A 16,777-nucleotide genomic window follows, 5' to 3' on the forward strand; every position below is an offset into this window, starting at 1 on the left:
AATAACAATAATTCAAATTCAAATTATAAAGCATGGTGATTCCTTCAATTCTCTTCATTTTGTCTTTGTTACCTTGAAAACAAAAATGCCACACCAAAAAGTAAATAAAATAATACTAACAAGTTGCAACATTGATAATAGTCATTGTAAAATTTTAAAATATCAAATATATAGCAAATTTGTAGTAGTGTTAAGGAAATAATAATTAAATTTACAAAGCCAAGAAAAATAAAAAAGATAAAACTTAACCTATCACACTCACACTGTAACGCCACAAATTCCCATACATATTAAATTATGGAAATTGGGCTTTCATTGAGAATTATGAGTGGCCTATAACCCTTATTTAGAAAGGGGTACTAATTAAATAGAGGTTATTTATGAGATCATTTTGGAAAAGGGCTATTTTTCCTTATTGAATAGGGTTTCTTAAGATCCCCTATAAATACATACTTTTCCCCCTTCCATAACCCTAAGTTCACAACGTTTATCCTTCTTCTCTGCTGCTCTTTACGCTCCTACCCAAATCTTAGGATTCAAACCTTTGTTTAGGAGAGACTCAAAGCGACGGGTAAGTTCACAACGTTTATTCTGAACAGCATGAGTATCTCGAATTTTTAAAGCTATATTTTCTGAACGAATTTTCTTATAAAATTTATATTTCTGGAAACTAGACATGTAGGGCTTCTTGATTAAATTTTATTTCATTAAATTCAACTTCGTTTTCAATTTTATACGTATTTTGGAAATAGAAACCACTGCACTGGAAATCCACGATTCCAGTATTGTGATCAGATTCACAAGACTATTTGTACCACCAAATGAACTCAAAAAATTCTGAAAGTTTATATGTATGTTAATATATGTGTCTAGGATTCCCAGTTTTAATTTCATAATTTTCTGATTAGTATTTTATTTTATAAAAATCACGGAACCCGTTCTGTTTGGTTTAGATTATGTGAAAACAGTTTCGAATTTGCTGAGAAGTAAATAGTTTTTAAAATGTTTTTGATATCGGATCCTCTTGTAAATTTTACATGGGGTACTCATGGATGTCCAGAATGGTTCCATAGGATTTTATATCATTCTGAGTCTTTGATTAAGAGTTAAAATTCCGAGAATCAGACCTGTACGGGTATGAATTAGAAAATCAAATTCTTAGAATAAGTTATTGATTGTCATATCTTGTATTTGTTTAAGGTTTTGAAGGTGTTTGAGGCTCTTAGAAGCTTAGAGGTGTGTTAATCCAAGTTCATTTGTCGAGGTAAGTAACTTCATTCCTAATGTACTGGATATGTAGAAGTATTTTGATATTATTATTATAAGTATAAATGTTTTGATACTACTTAAAGGATTACTAATTTTGATAACAAAATTAGCTTTATGTAAATGTTTTCAAACCATTCTTTTTAACAAAGTATTTTATAAATGCTTTTTAATATGTAAATGATTTTATGACATGACAACCTTTTATGATGTTATCTTTAAAATGTTATGCAAGCCTATATTATTGATATGAACTTTTATAAATCTGATACGAATGTTTTGTACCCATATATGATTTCAATTACTGATAATTGTATGAGATTCCTAATGTTTTGGCTCATTGTCCATAGTTATTCTGATTCTGATTCTGATCGTAATATACGATATATCTGTCTGGACCAGTACTGGGTTTCTGTTCTGAATGTGCACACGATATTCTGATTATGTTTCTGGCCGGGTCACCGGGACTATAGGTGACACTATGTGACATGAGCTAACCTGTTTGTTTTCTGTATACGTATTACATGAGTTGATTCGTAAGTAAATATGCTTTTGAATATTCTGAATTATTAAGAATTTATCTTATGTTATTGTGATATATCGTTTTATGAAAATTATGGATTATGATATATGCTTTAAACAAAAGAAGGCTTGCAATATTTTTGGTATCGATAGGCCTAGTGTGTTAGGAATGGTTTTACTTACCGAGTTGACGGCTCACCCCTCGTCATTACTTTTTTGCAGATTAAGTTTCTTTTGAGAGGTGCACTTAGCTTTGGAGTTAATGATTTCCAGTTTCCGTTTGCTATTGAATAAGAGGAGGAATAGACTTGTGTTTCTATTTAGTTACTTTTATTATGAACGTGTAATTTGGAGTTTGAGACTTTTGTTATTATTTTTATATGTCCTCGAGAGAGATTATTTAGTATTTGACGTTTGGATTTATGGATTTATTTGAATAAGAATTGGAGGAATTTCAGTTTGAAACTTATGAGTAAAGATTATGATTTGTGAGTAACCTCCTTCTTCACGTGCTCCGCACGTGTTAGATTTGGGGTGTTACAATTGTGGTATCAGAGCAACTAGGTTAGGATTCTGTAGACTTTCTTTTACCGTTTAATTAGATTGTCTAATTAAATCGATTACATTTGTTTTGTAGACATGAAGAAGGACAATATGGGTATGAAAAGTGTCAAGAATAAGGGATGGACAGAAATTGATAGGACCGAACAATTTATCTTAGGAGGAGTTCTTGTCAAAGATCTTAGGAGACTTCATAAGCAGCGAATGGATGATAGACTAAGACGGACTATAGAGGTCTACATCGATACTCCTCCAGGACCTGGAGCTTCAAGAAAGAAGCTCAATGAGGCTATACGTGGACTACGTGTTTATGGCAAGGGAGCTAACAAGAATAAGCTTGTAATACGTCGCCTATTTTGGACAGGACCTCGATTTAAGCCTTACTATAGCAAAGGATGGGTATCTCCATGTCTAAATAAACTACCTTATAGAACTCCTAAGGAAATCGAGACAGATGGAGTCACGACTAAGGAAAGGAAAGTAAAGATAGATCCTTTTCCTATCCGGTTGAGTACACCTATGAACTTTGTGGCTGTAGGACATGAAACTCTGTAGACTTTATTGAGGTTAATAGAGTGATTAAATATTTTAAGGCAAGGAGTAACTAGTAATTCTATTTTGGTCTTTTTGGCTTTCTATGTTGCTTGCGACTTTGTAATAACTCTTGTTATATGATCTTTGGTATTAACGTAGAATGAAATATTTATTGCTCTTGTTTACAATATCAAATTTTCTTAGTTACACTACTTATTCAGTACTCTGCGCGCTTGCACGACCTTTAGCTATGAATTATTTACCCCTTTTTAATTATTTATTTATTCTCTGTGTTATAGTCAAGAGATGTCACGTAAGGGAGGTGCTAGGCATGCCTCTAGCTCGAGAGATGTTTTAGGTATCGCTGACGACGCTGACCCAACCTTGCACGAGATGGCTAACGAAGGAAATCCTATGATGCGCGCAATGCTTAGATTGATGGAACAACAAAGTAAGTTAATTCAAGATATGGCTAGAGGCAGAGTTGGGGCACAAGAGAATGTGCCAGTTGAAAGGCAAGGTGGCGCAAGAGATCATGGGGCTATGGTGAACTTAGAACGATTTAAGAAATTGGGACCACCTACCTTTCAGGGGACTGCCGATCCCATGGTTGCAGAGGCATGGCTAAAACAGATGGAGAAGATATTTGTGGCTATGGGTTGTAATGATGATCAAAGGGTAATATTAGCCTCATTTGTCCTTCAGGGTGAGGCAGACCACTGGTGGGATGCCAAATCTCGTCTCATAAGGGCTGGCTTGCAAGATGCACCCATTACTTGGGAGTTATTTTTGGAGGCTTTTCATGAAAAGTATTTTCCTGAACGAGTTCGACATCAGATGGAGGCTGATTTCTTGAGGTTGACTCAAGGAACAAAGTCTGTTGCGGAGTATGAGGAACAATTTACTGCCCTCTCTCGTTTTGCTCATACCTTGGTTGCTAATGAAGGTAGTAAGTGTAGGAAGTTCCTGGAAGGGTTACGTCCTAACATTAAAGGGCGATTGACCATCCTTAAGATTAACAATTATGCCGATTTGGTGGACCGAGCAATTCTTGCGGAGAAGGATATTCTTGAAGCCCAAGTTACAAGGGATCAGAGAAATAAGAAGAATCCACAAGGTGGACCGCAAAATGGAAGTTCTTATAGGCAGGGTCCTCACTCCCAGAAGTATAATGGTGGAGGTAACAAATGGGATAACAAGGGTGTTCCTGATGACACTGCTCGGAGGAACTACCCCATTTGTCGACATTGTGAAAGGAGGCACCCTGGTGAATGCCATTGGAAAACTGGAGCTTGTTTTGCTTGTGGAGAATCTGGGCATAGGATTATGGATTGCCCAAAGAGACGTAGCGAGACTACAAATACTCAGACTAACGAAGGGCAGAGGAAGAAACCGAGGGTGCAAGGGCGTGTTTTTGCACTAACAGAAAAAGATGCTGAGGTGTCCAATGATGTAGTATCAGGTACATTGTCCTTATTCTCTAGAGAAGCCAAAGTTCTTTTTGATCCTGGTGCTACACATTCATTTGTATCTTGTGTGTTTGCCCGTTATGCTAATGTGCCTATCACACCACTGGATGTTCACGTGACAATTAGTACCCCTATGGGGGATTGCCAGTTTATAGATCATGTCTATAAGTCATGTGTGATCAGATTGTGTGATAAAGAATTCCTTGTGGATCTCCTACCTTTAGAGATGCACGATTTTGATTTGATTTTGGGGATGGATTGGTTAGGACCTTACCATGTTTCAATAGATTGTTTTGCTAAGGAAATTATTTTTCGCCTACCTGGCGAGGAAGAATTTCATTTTCAAGGGAATCATAAGAGTCATAAAGCTTTGATTTCTATGGTTAAGGCAATGAAAATGCTAAAGAAGGGGTGTGAAGGATTTTTAGCGTATATAGTTGCTGACCATCCCGATGGGGCGTGCCTTGAAGACATACCTATTGTAAGGGAGTTTATTGATGTATTTCCTGAAGATCTTCCGGGACTACCCCCAGATCGAGAGGTTGAGTTTACTATAGAATTAGTTCCTGGTACTACACCTATATCCAAGGCACCATATCGGATGGCACCCATTGAATTAAAAGAACTAAAGGTCCAGCTACAAGAATTACTAGATAAGGGTTTCATTCGTCCTAGTGTGTCGCCTTGGGGTGCTCCCGTTTTGTTCGTAAAGAAGAAAGATGGTTCAATGAGGTTGTGTATAGACTACCGGCAGTTGAATATGGTTACCGTCAAGAATAAATACCCTCTTCCCCGAATTGATGACCTCTTTGATCAATTACGAGGTGCAGCGGTATTCTCTAAAATTGATTTACGATCTGGCTACCATCAATTGAAAATAAGAAGTGAGGATGTATCGAAGACAGCTTTTCGAACTCGTTATGGACATTAGGAGTTCTTAGTTATGCCTTTTGGATTAACTAATGCTCCTGCAGTGTTCATGGATTTGATGAATAGGATCTTCCAACCTTATCTTGACCAGTTTGTCATCGTCTTTATTGATGACATATTAATTTACTCTAATAGTAAGAAGGAGCACGAGACGCACCTGAGGATTGTATTAGAAACATTGCGGGAGAAGAAGTTGTATGGAAAATTTAAGAAATGTGAGTTTTGGCTTGATCGTGTGATGTTTTTGGGACATATAGTGACGAAGGATGGTATTTCAGCAGATCCAGCCAAAGTGGAGGTAATTGTGAATTGGGAAAGGCCTGCTAGTGTGACTGAAGTAAGGAGTTTCTTAGGATTGGCAGGTTATTATAGGCGCTTTGTCAAAGGATTTTCTAGCATAGCAGCACCATTGACTAATTTGACTAAGAAGAATGTGAAGTTCAATTGGGATGAGGCATGTGAAAAGAGCTTTCAAGAGCTCAAGAGTCATTTGGTGACTGCCCCCGTTTTAACTCTCCCTTCTGAAGGTGGAGGTTTTGTGATTTACAGTGATGCTTCCAGAAAAGGTTTGGGTTGCGTTTTAATGCAACATGGTAAGGTTATAGCATATGCTTCTAGGCAGCTAAAGAATCATGAACAAAACTACCCAACACACGATTTGGAATTGGCTGCTATGGTGTTTGCTCTAAAAATCTGGAGACACTATTTGTATGGGGAGACTTGTGAGATCTTCACCGATCATAAGAGTTTGAAGTACTTGTTTACTCAAAAGGAATTGAATTTGAGGCAAAGAAGATGGTTGGAGTTGGTAAAGGATTTTGATTGTTCTATTAATTACCATCCAGGTAAGGCAAACGTGGTAGCAGATGCCTTGAGTAGGAAATCATCTGGGTGCATGGCTCATCTTATCACCATGCAATCTCATTTGGTAAAAGACTTGAGGAGATGTGGGATTGAGGTAGTTACTCATGGGCAAGCAGACGTGTTAGCACATTTGACAGTCCAACCCACTCTAATTGATAGAGTTAAGGTAGCTCAGAAGAACGACATAGAACTCAATAAAATCCGTGAAGATGTGAGCAAAGGACATAAGCCCGGATTTAGACTTGATAATGGGGATGGATTATGGTTGGGACAAAGGTTATGCGTGCCAGCAGACGAAGAGTTGAAGGCGGAGATCTTAAGAGAAGCTCATGAATCATCTTACAGTATGCATCCTGGTAGTACTAAGATGTATCGTGATCTAAAGCAAAGTTTTTGGTGGAGGAATATGAAGAGAGATATTGCTGCTTTTGTGTCTCGGTGTTTAGTCTGCCAACAAGTAAAGATTGAGCATCAAAGACCAGCAGGAACTTTACAAACGCTTCCTATTCCTCAGTGGAAATGGGAACACATAACAATGGATTTCGTTTCTGGATTACCTCGTTCTAGGAGGGGATGTGATTGCATTTGGGTAATTGTTGATCGATTGACGAAATCAGCTCATTTCTTGGCAAGGAAGAGTACAGACAATGTAGGGCAACTAGCTAAGTTGTTCATTAAGGAGATAGTGAGGCTTCATGGAGTTCCAGTGTCAATAGTGTCTGATAGAGATCCACTGTTCACTTCAAGATTTTGGGCTAGCTTACATAAAGAGTTGGGGACGAAATTGAGATTTAGCACTGCTTTCCATCCACAGACAGATGGGCAATCCGAAAGGACTATTCAAACCCTTGAGGATATGCTTCGAGCTTGCGTCCTAGACTTGAGTGGTGGTTGGGAAGAGCACCTAATGTTGATCGAATTTGCTTATAACAATAGCTTCCATTCGAGTATTGGCATGGCACCATTTGAGGCATTATATGGAAGAAAGTGTAGGTCCCCAATCTGCTGGGATGAAGTTGGTGAAAGAAAACTTTTGGGTCCAGAATTAATACAGATTACTGTTGATAAAATCAAGTTGATTAGAGGACGTCTTCAAACAGCTCAGAGCAGACAGAAGAGTTATGCAGATCGTCGTAGACGTGAGTTGGAATTCGAAAAAGGAGATTTTGTTTTCTTGAAAGTATCGCCATGGAAAGGGGTGTTTCGGTTCGGGAAGACAGGAAAGCTTAGCCCTAGATTTATTGGACCATTTGAGATTTTAGAGAGAATTGGTCCGGTGGCCTATCGCATAGCTTTACCACCAAGTCTGTCTAGGCTTCACAATGTATTTCATGTGTCTGTGTTAAGAAAGTACATTGCAGACCCTTTACATGTGCTAGACTATCAACCGATTCAGATAAATGAAGACATGTCGTATGAGGAACAGCCTATTGAGATTGTCGATCGAGACGAACAAGTATTAAGGAATAGAGTTATTCCCCTAGTGAAGGTACGATGGATGAATCATTCTATTGAGGAAGCCACTTGGGAGAGAGAAGCAGAAATGTTGGAGAAGTATCCTCAACTCTTCCATGCATAAGGTAACCTTTTAATTTCGAGGACGAAATTTTTGTTAGGAGGGGAGAAATTGTAACGCCACAAATTCCCATACATATTAAATTATGGAAATTGGGCTTTCATTGAGAATTATGAGTGGCCTATAACCCTTATTTAGAAAGGGGTACTAATTAAATAGAGGTTATTTATGAGATCATTTTGGAAAAGGGCTATTTTTCCTTATTGAATAGGGTTTCTTAAGATCCCCTATAAATACATACTTTTCCCCCTTCCATAACCCTAAGTTCACAACGTTTATCCTTCTTCTCTGCTGCTCTTTACGCTCCTACCCAAATCTTAGGATTCAAACCTTTGTTTAGGAGAGACTCAAAGCGACGGGTAAGTTCACAACGTTTATTCTGAACAGCATGAGTATCTCGAATTTTTAAAGCTATATTTTCTGAACGAATTTTCTTATAAAATTTATATTTCTGGAAACTAGACATGTAGGGCTTCTTGATTAAATTTTATTTCATTAAATTCAACTTCGTTTTCAATTTTATACGTATTTTGGAAATAGAAACCACTGCACTGGAAATCCACGATTCCAGTATTGTGATCAGATTCACAAGACTATTTGTACCACCAAATGAACTCAAAAAATTCTGAAAGTTTATATGTATGTTAATATATGTGTCTAGGATTCCCAGTTTTAATTTCATAATTTTCTGATTAGTATTTTATTTTATAAAAATCACGGAACCCGTTCTGTTTGGTTTAGATTATGTGAAAACAGTTTCGAATTTGCTGAGAAGTAAATAGTTTTTAAAATGTTTTTGATATCGGATCCTCTTGTAAATTTTACATGGGGTACTCATGGATGTCCAGAATGGTTCCATAGGATTTTATATCATTCTGAGTCTTTGATTAAGAGTTAAAATTCCGAGAATCAGACCTGTACGGGTATGAATTAGAAAATCAAATTCTTAGAATAAGTTATTGATTGTCATATCTTGTATTTGTTTAAGGTTTTGAAGGTGTTTGAGGCTCTTAGAAGCTTAGAGGTGTGTTAATCCAAGTTCATTTGTCGAGGTAAGTAACTTCATTCCTAATGTACTGGATATGTAGAAGTATTTTGATATTATTATTATAAGTATAAATGTTTTGATACTACTTAAAGGATTACTAATTTTGATAACAAAATTAGCTTTATGTAAATGTTTTCAAACCATTCTTTTTAACAAAGTATTTTATAAATGCTTTTTAATATGTAAATGATTTTATGACATGACAACCTTTTATGATGTTATCTTTAAAATGTTATGCAAGCCTATATTATTGATATGAACTTTTATAAATCTGATACGAATGTTTTGTACCCATATATGATTTCAATTACTGATAATTGTATGAGATTCCTAATGTTTTGGCTCATTGTCCATAGTTATTCTGATTCTGATTCTGATCGTAATATACGATATATCTGTCTGGACCAGTACTGGGTTTCTGTTCTGAATGTGCACACGATATTCTGATTATGTTTCTGGCCGGGTCACCGGGACTATAGGTGACACTATGTGACATGAGCTAACCTGTTTGTTTTCTGTATACGTATTACATGAGTTGATTCGTAAGTAAATATGCTTTTGAATATTCTGAATTATTAAGAATTTATCTTATGTTATTGTGATATATCGTTTTATGAAAATTATGGATTATGATATATGCTTTAAACAAAAGAAGGCTTGCAATATTTTTGGTATCGATAGGCCTAGTGTGTTAGGAATGGTTTTACTTACCGAGTTGACGGCTCACCCCTCGTCATTACTTTTTTGCAGATTAAGTTTCTTTTGAGAGGTGCACTTAGCTTTGGAGTTAATGATTTCCAGTTTCCGTTTGCTATTGAATAAGAGGAGGAATAGACTTGTGTTTCTATTTAGTTACTTTTATTATGAACGTGTAATTTGGAGTTTGAGACTTTTGTTATTATTTTTATATGTCCTCGAGAGAGATTATTTAGTATTTGACGTTTGGATTTATGGATTTATTTGAATAAGAATTGGAGGAATTTCAGTTTGAAACTTATGAGTAAAGATTATGATTTGTGAGTAACCTCCTTCTTCACGTGCTCCGCACGTGTTAGATTTGGGGTGTTACACACACACTGTCATTTGGATCATTGGAAGGCACTCTCTGAAATTCTAGTTATTCAACCCAAGAGGGGGGGAGAATTGGAATTTTAAAATTAAGCTAAGCAAATCACAAACAATTTAATCTAATGCCTTAATGGAATAAAAATAAATAAATTCAATAAAGCACAATAATAAAGGAGTAAGGGAAGAGAGAGCAAACACAATAATTTTTACGTGGTTCGACAATCCCCACCTACGTCCACGCCTCCAAGCTCACCGGGCTTGAGGATTTCACTAAGCAAGCCTCCAAGGCTTCAAATGCTTACAATTGAGTTCCAAGGTGTCAATGGACCTTCACAACAAGAAATTATCCCCAATCTCTTAACCTAAGTGTATCACAGCAATTACAATCTTTTAACTTGATTTTACAAAAATGATTACAAATGAATTTCTCACACACAATGTGTTTGATCACAAATGAAAGCTCAATGTGTGAATGAATGAGATGAATACAAGGATTTAAAGCTCAATGAAAGTTGTATTCTCAATATTTTGCTCAATGATGATCGTTAGAATTCTTCTTGTTTGAATTAGATTGAACTTATTTATAGTTGGAGCTGAAAACTAGCTGTTATTGACTTTCTGCTCACTGTCGGATCACCGCTAACTAGATGTCGGATTGCCGTTTGACTGGTCAATATGACCGTTGGGCTGAATGTTTAAATTGTCGGATCGTCGTTTTATAGATGTTGGATCACCGTTAGTGTCTAGAGGCAAATCTTTCAATTCTGTGCAATGTCAGTTAACCGTTATCTAGATGTCAAATCGTCGTTTTCTACAATAATTGCTACAGTGACTGCTACGGTGAACTATTTTTTAAAATAACAGTTTGACCCTAAAACTTTATATAACTGTACTATAGCCCAAAACGTTATACATTTAGCAAATAAGTCTAATTTCAGAATTTTTAAATAATGCTTACTATTCCCAAAACTTTCTAAAATTATGATATAGCCCAAAATGCTATGAATACTTTTCAAATAAATCTTTTTCCAAAATTTCAAGTAATACTTGTTGATTTCAAAGTTTTCAAAACTCTTTCAATTAAACCATAAACTTGAAAAATAAATAATTTCATAAAATCATTTTTCCATTAAATATAAAACCTTTAAAATGTGAAAATAATGATTTATTTAAAATGTATAAAAATAATTTGAGCTTTTAAAAACTGAATCATTTTTAATTTTGGTTGTTATCATCAAAATAAATATTATGGATACATATATGCTAACACTCTCTACAAATGGAGCACAATTAGTACTCATGTTCATAATGTTTTAAGTTAGTCCACAGTAACATCAAAATTTTCTACAATAATTTTATAAAAATAAATCTTAATTAGAAACAATTGCATATAATATTATAAAAGAAAAACAAATAAATTTTATAAGCAAGTTTTACCAATCTCTTCAAACATCCAATCTCCAGTAGTAATATTTGCTTGGACTGTCTCTAACTTCAATACACTTCGAAATTGATCAAGAACTCGACCACCAACACTGAAAGTTGATTCAGATGCAATAATAGATATAAGAATGCTCAACATATCACGAGCCATGGAAGAAAGGTTAGGATAACGAAATCAATTTTCTTTCCAAAAACTTAGAATGTCCAAATAAATCTTTCTATCAATTCTTAGGTCATCCAAATTAAAGATCCAATTCAAATTTTCTAAGCACTACAATCCATGCTATCAAAATCATCAAACTCCTACAAAATAATTAATAAATAAGAATACTCAAAATCCAAAACAAGTAAGGAAATAATAATTTTTACAATGAACAAATAAGAAAATCATAAATATACCTTGAACATTTCAACGGTCCTTTGGTTAAGTGTACTTTGACTATTGTCATTACGTTTCACACTTAAACCAACATCACTCATTTGAGTGAGTACGGATGTAGTGGAAGAAGATGGTGTGATCACATCATACTCACTAAAAACTGAAAACAACTTATCTCGTACATGTTTCAAATCCTCCGAATTTTGACCATAAGCCTTGTTATAGGCAAAATCAATGAATGTCATCTTGTGTTGAGGATCCAAAATGACCGCTATTGCCAAAATGGTACAAAAATTAGACAAATACTTCTCAAATTTTTTGATCATTTTCTGTGCTATAGTTTTCATGTACAAATCCTCAGTACACAATAATTGATCCAAAGTAACTTAGCCGCAAACATCGTAGGAAAATACAAATTTGAAGTGGGGTATTTTGACCTAGAAAAAATGCATGTGATCTCATAAAACATAAACAAAAATTTGTCAATCTTTTCTATTTTCCTCCATTCTTCTTTAGAAGGACAATTCTTGTAATTAGAATCACTCAATTATAAATGAGAGAAAACATTTTTGTAATACACAACACTATCAAGCATGAGAAAAGTTGAATTCCATCTTGTAAGAACATCTTGTCCTAATCCTTACTTGTCATCTAGAGATACTTACTTAACACACACTAAGAATTTTCTTTTTTTCATTTGTGACCCTTTGACATATTTCACACTCTCACAAGCTTTTTCTATTTCTTTCTCAATTTCTTTCAATCCTTGTAGAACAGTCAAATTAATATTATGAGCACAACATCGAATATGAAAGAAATCGCCATCACACACCAAAGCATTCCTTAATCTTAATTGACTTTTTAAGATTACAACACAAACATAATTACTTGAAGCATTGTCTATAGTCACTGAAAAAAATCCTTTTCTCCATACCCCATTCACATAACAATGACAATATTTTTTTCAACCAAAGCAACCCTAGTGTGTGGAGTTGGCATTTCACAAAAATTCAATACTTTTTTCTATAAATTTCAACTCTTATCAATGAAGTGTGTAGTGAGACACAAATAACCATATGTAGTTATAGAAGTCCATAAATCAATAGTAAGACATATTTTACTAGGAGCTTCTTCTAACATGCTTCTAATTTTTGCCTTTTTCCTATTATGCGTTTTTAACACATTTGCTTTCGCATTGTTCCTACAGATGTTAGGCACTTTATCATATAAATAATTCCAAATTCTTCTAATTCCCCCCTATTATACAAATTGAAATGTCAAATCATGCATAATAATGGCATAAGACAATAATTCACGAAACACATGAGCTTTAAAATTAGGAATACGAGTTGACAGTCCATCACTACAATCTAGCATCATTTGTACGGAATCCTACTTTTTAAATTTTGCACAAGTGTCATAATGTCTTTTCAAATTACCTATACTAGAATTGCACACAGTCACATACTCAATGCCATTTTTTACATATTGCTTTCAGCTTGTTGTTTGGACACTTATCCCCTAGAACCTTATAGAAAAATGACCAAATTTTTTAAGTTAGTTTCCTTTGTCATGGTCCCTTTTGTTCCGTTGACCTTAATCCTTTTTTGATCTCTTCTTCCATTTCGATTAAGTCATTTACATCATCATCTCCAACACTAGAGGACTAATGGAATATTGTTTAAATGATTTCTTTACCCAAAATGTAAAATTACATAGCCTAAAAGAATTACATTTAACATTGTAGTTGTTACCTCCCAATAACTACAATTTGGGCCATATAAACCAATGAATCCAGGTACTAGCATGCATGAAACAAATTTTCAAGCCATTCAACCAACTATACAAGCTGCTCATAACAAGTGTAGCTCACAATCGTCCATATAAACTTGCTCATACAATCTAAAACCTGTTCATACAATCCATAATCCATCATTTGCATATTCTAACCAATAAATGTGCCATTCATTCAAACTCATTATCTACACATTTAAACATCATAACCGCTCAACCATTTATTCATTCAAAGACAACACCAGCTCAACCATCATCCACATATCACCTACTCAACCATTCATTCAAACACATCATCCACACATTCAAAATGGCATCGAGATATAATTTAAGTTTTGCAACCAATGGTTAATTAATTCAGTCGTCATAATTCCACAAGATGAACGTGATTAATATTATATATTTTCATTATTTATTCCTGCTGATTGGATTTCCCAAGTTTGGTTATCCTTGTAAAGAGAAAAACTGCTTATTAAGACCAACCTCTGTAGATGGCACAATCAGTTGAATCCAGATATTAAAAAGGATGCGTGGACTCTCGAGTAGGAATTAGCACTTATGAATGCCCACCAGATCCATGGGAACAAATGGGCTGAAATTGCTAAGGTTCTACATGGGAGGTATCATTTTTATTTTTCTTAATGATATAAGTTCATCTAGCACTTCGTGGGCCATATACAATGTACTTGTTAGAAAGGAATGGTAAAAATGTTTGATTGCGGAGAGTTAAAAAGGAATGGTAAAAATAGTTGACTGCGGAGAAACATTCATGTTTGATAAATAGTTGGGGTGTTTGCAGAACAGATTTTGCGGATTGGACATCAATCCATATTTGATCTACAATTTTGCGGATTATAAATTTTTAATCTAATCTAATTCAAGGATTGGTAAAATTCAATTCAAATCCAATTAATACGTCTGATCGGATGCGAATTTGACTCAATCCATGTCCAATTCACCATTTTGCGGATTGGTTTGCATGCTAAAAAATTTTAATCATGTCCTATCCACGAACTAAGTAAATAAAAAAATTCATATAAAAATACTTTTACTACCGATCAAATTCAAAATTAGATAAGATTTAAATAAGTTAATTGTTTAAATAAAGTTAGAAAATACATTCAAAATTTCAAAATATAACACATCAAAAAGAAAAAAAATCTCATTTGTTTAGATCAGTACATGAAAATAAACTGCTTGGGAAGCTATATTTTTTATTTAATTATTTTTATTTTATATTATTATCAGATAAGACATAATATGGTGTTAACGTAACTATATTTTAACTTATTTATTTATTAATAAGTATAATGCCATGTTAACAAGTTTAATTTTTTTATTAAATAAATATTTTTTTTAATTTTTTTGTTGATTCACGGATTTTTGTGAATTTACAGAAGTAAATCCATATCAAATCCACTGACTGCAGATTTTTAAAATTTCAATCCAATCTAATCCATCAATCCACGAATTAGATTTTTACGGATAAGATTTCTACAGATTAGACGGATTTAGCGGATCAAATTAGATTTTGAACACCCCTAATAAATAGTGGTGCACAGCAAAGCTATTAATGTAATAGGTTGTTTCTTAGTCCATGAGTCAGTTGCTGAATTAATAATTCATATTCTTACAGACATATCATGACTAGGATCAATTGAGGATCCAAAGAACTAGTCCCAGTAAAATTGAATTTTATTGCTAAGTACTTATCAAAAGACACAATTGTTTCATAGGAGACTTGTATTAAAGGTTTAAATGATTTTGTACCAGATAATATCATCTTCAGCTTGTCCTGAATCTATTTTGAAAATCGCTGCTAAGACCTTCCCTTATACTCCTTCCATATTTCGAAAGCGAAAGCCAGTATCTCAAGCGCAATTGGATGCCAATAAACTAGGGAAGGTAGATGGAGAGTCTGGAAGTGACAGGTTTTGCTTATCTGGTAAACAGGAAAGCAATCAAAACAATTCCAAAAATTCTCGGTTTCAAGATGCAAGCCCTAGTGGCTCTATTGAGCCCACTGGAATGACCTTTAATGCATCGCCTCCATACCGGTTAAGATCCAAACGCACTGCTGTTTTCAAGTCTGTGGAGAGGCAACTTGAGTTCACTTCCAACAAAGAGAAGGGTGATGGCAATGCCAATCCTGTGAAACCGTCTGTGAAAGGAACTTCTCACTGATACAGAAGATTATTTACATGCAACAAAAAAGGGGGTGACCTAGAGCAGAAGCTGTAAGTATTAGTTCTAACTGTTAAGTTCTAGATTCTGTATGCTTATTTCTTGTTCAAGCTACTATCAATAGTAGTAATTTGAATTGTTGGATTATGGTTTATGAATGGTTGAGAAACTGGGCATAAGCAAGGATAACATTTTGCCTACTTTAGTTCAACATTACTGCTGAGATCAAACTATTTTTTTTTCCCCAATTCTGTTAAGTTCTCGTCACAATTACGTAATGCATGCATTAGGAAGATACTTCCAACTATTTTAAAGTAAGGTGTATTGAGTGTAGATGTTTGGCTGGTTTCCTCCAGATAATTTCCACAATGCGGCGTCGGACTGCAGAGGACATGAAATAAAAGAAAGAGTCAGCTAGGAAGTGTTTTCTTGTGAAAGAACAACATTGGGGAATGGTGTCTATTAAAGAATCAGTAGTCAGCACGTCGTCGTCCTGCCCTTGTGGTGGTAGCTGAAGCAACTCAGTGATATAGGCTTGTTAGAGTTGGATCTGTTTATCTAGAACCGAGTATGAATCTAAAATGCTCCATCTAGGCCCTCTTCTACCTCCACTCTGAATTACGTTGTTTCCTATTCAAATTTGGCCTGGAAACATGTATGAGTTCTGAATATTATGGCTAGCCTCTTATACTTCTTTGAATTCTATATTTTTGTATCCACTTTGCATCAGTATGAAAAATTAGCAAATGCTTTTTCTTTTTCTCGACTTTCAATTGAAGTTTTATCATATTTGTGTTGATACAGGACCGGAGACATTCTTGATTCACAAACGGTCTCTACTCTCTATGGAATGGCAACTGAATTCTCTCTCTGCAAATATTCACTAGTGAAGAAGTCACACTTATCGGCTCTCATATCTTTGGACTTATCGGCTCTCGTATCTTTGGACCTGCACGCTATTATTTTGCCAACACGGCTACATCACTTGCAATGAGATACACTAGAATTGGACTGTCTTGCGGAGGACATATTTTATAAATTGTATTGCAAACTTACGCATGACAATGGAGCAGATAATTCAAAAAGCAGTTACCTTTTAACTTAGTTAATTTCTTGATTAACTTAAAATATAAATCAAA

At 34.8% G+C, this 16,777-nt stretch overlaps 1 protein-coding gene across 1 annotated transcript; it reads left to right on the plus strand.

Moving 5' to 3' along the window:
• Positions 1-334: 334 nt before the first annotated feature.
• LOC127902989 (uncharacterized) lies at positions 335-4,521 on the plus strand (the record flags this gene model as incomplete). Its single annotated transcript, XM_052443331.1, has 2 exons — positions 335-1,264; positions 2,011-4,521. A coding segment is annotated over exon 2 (1,332 nt), but the record flags the coding sequence as incomplete, so codon positions are not given.
• Positions 4,522-16,777: the final 12,256 nt, after the last annotated feature.

Source organism: Citrus sinensis, chromosome 6 (assembly GCF_022201045.2).
Source record: "Citrus sinensis cultivar Valencia sweet orange chromosome 6, DVS_A1.0, whole genome shotgun sequence".
Classification (NCBI taxonomy): Eukaryota; Viridiplantae; Streptophyta; class Magnoliopsida; order Sapindales; family Rutaceae; genus Citrus; species Citrus sinensis.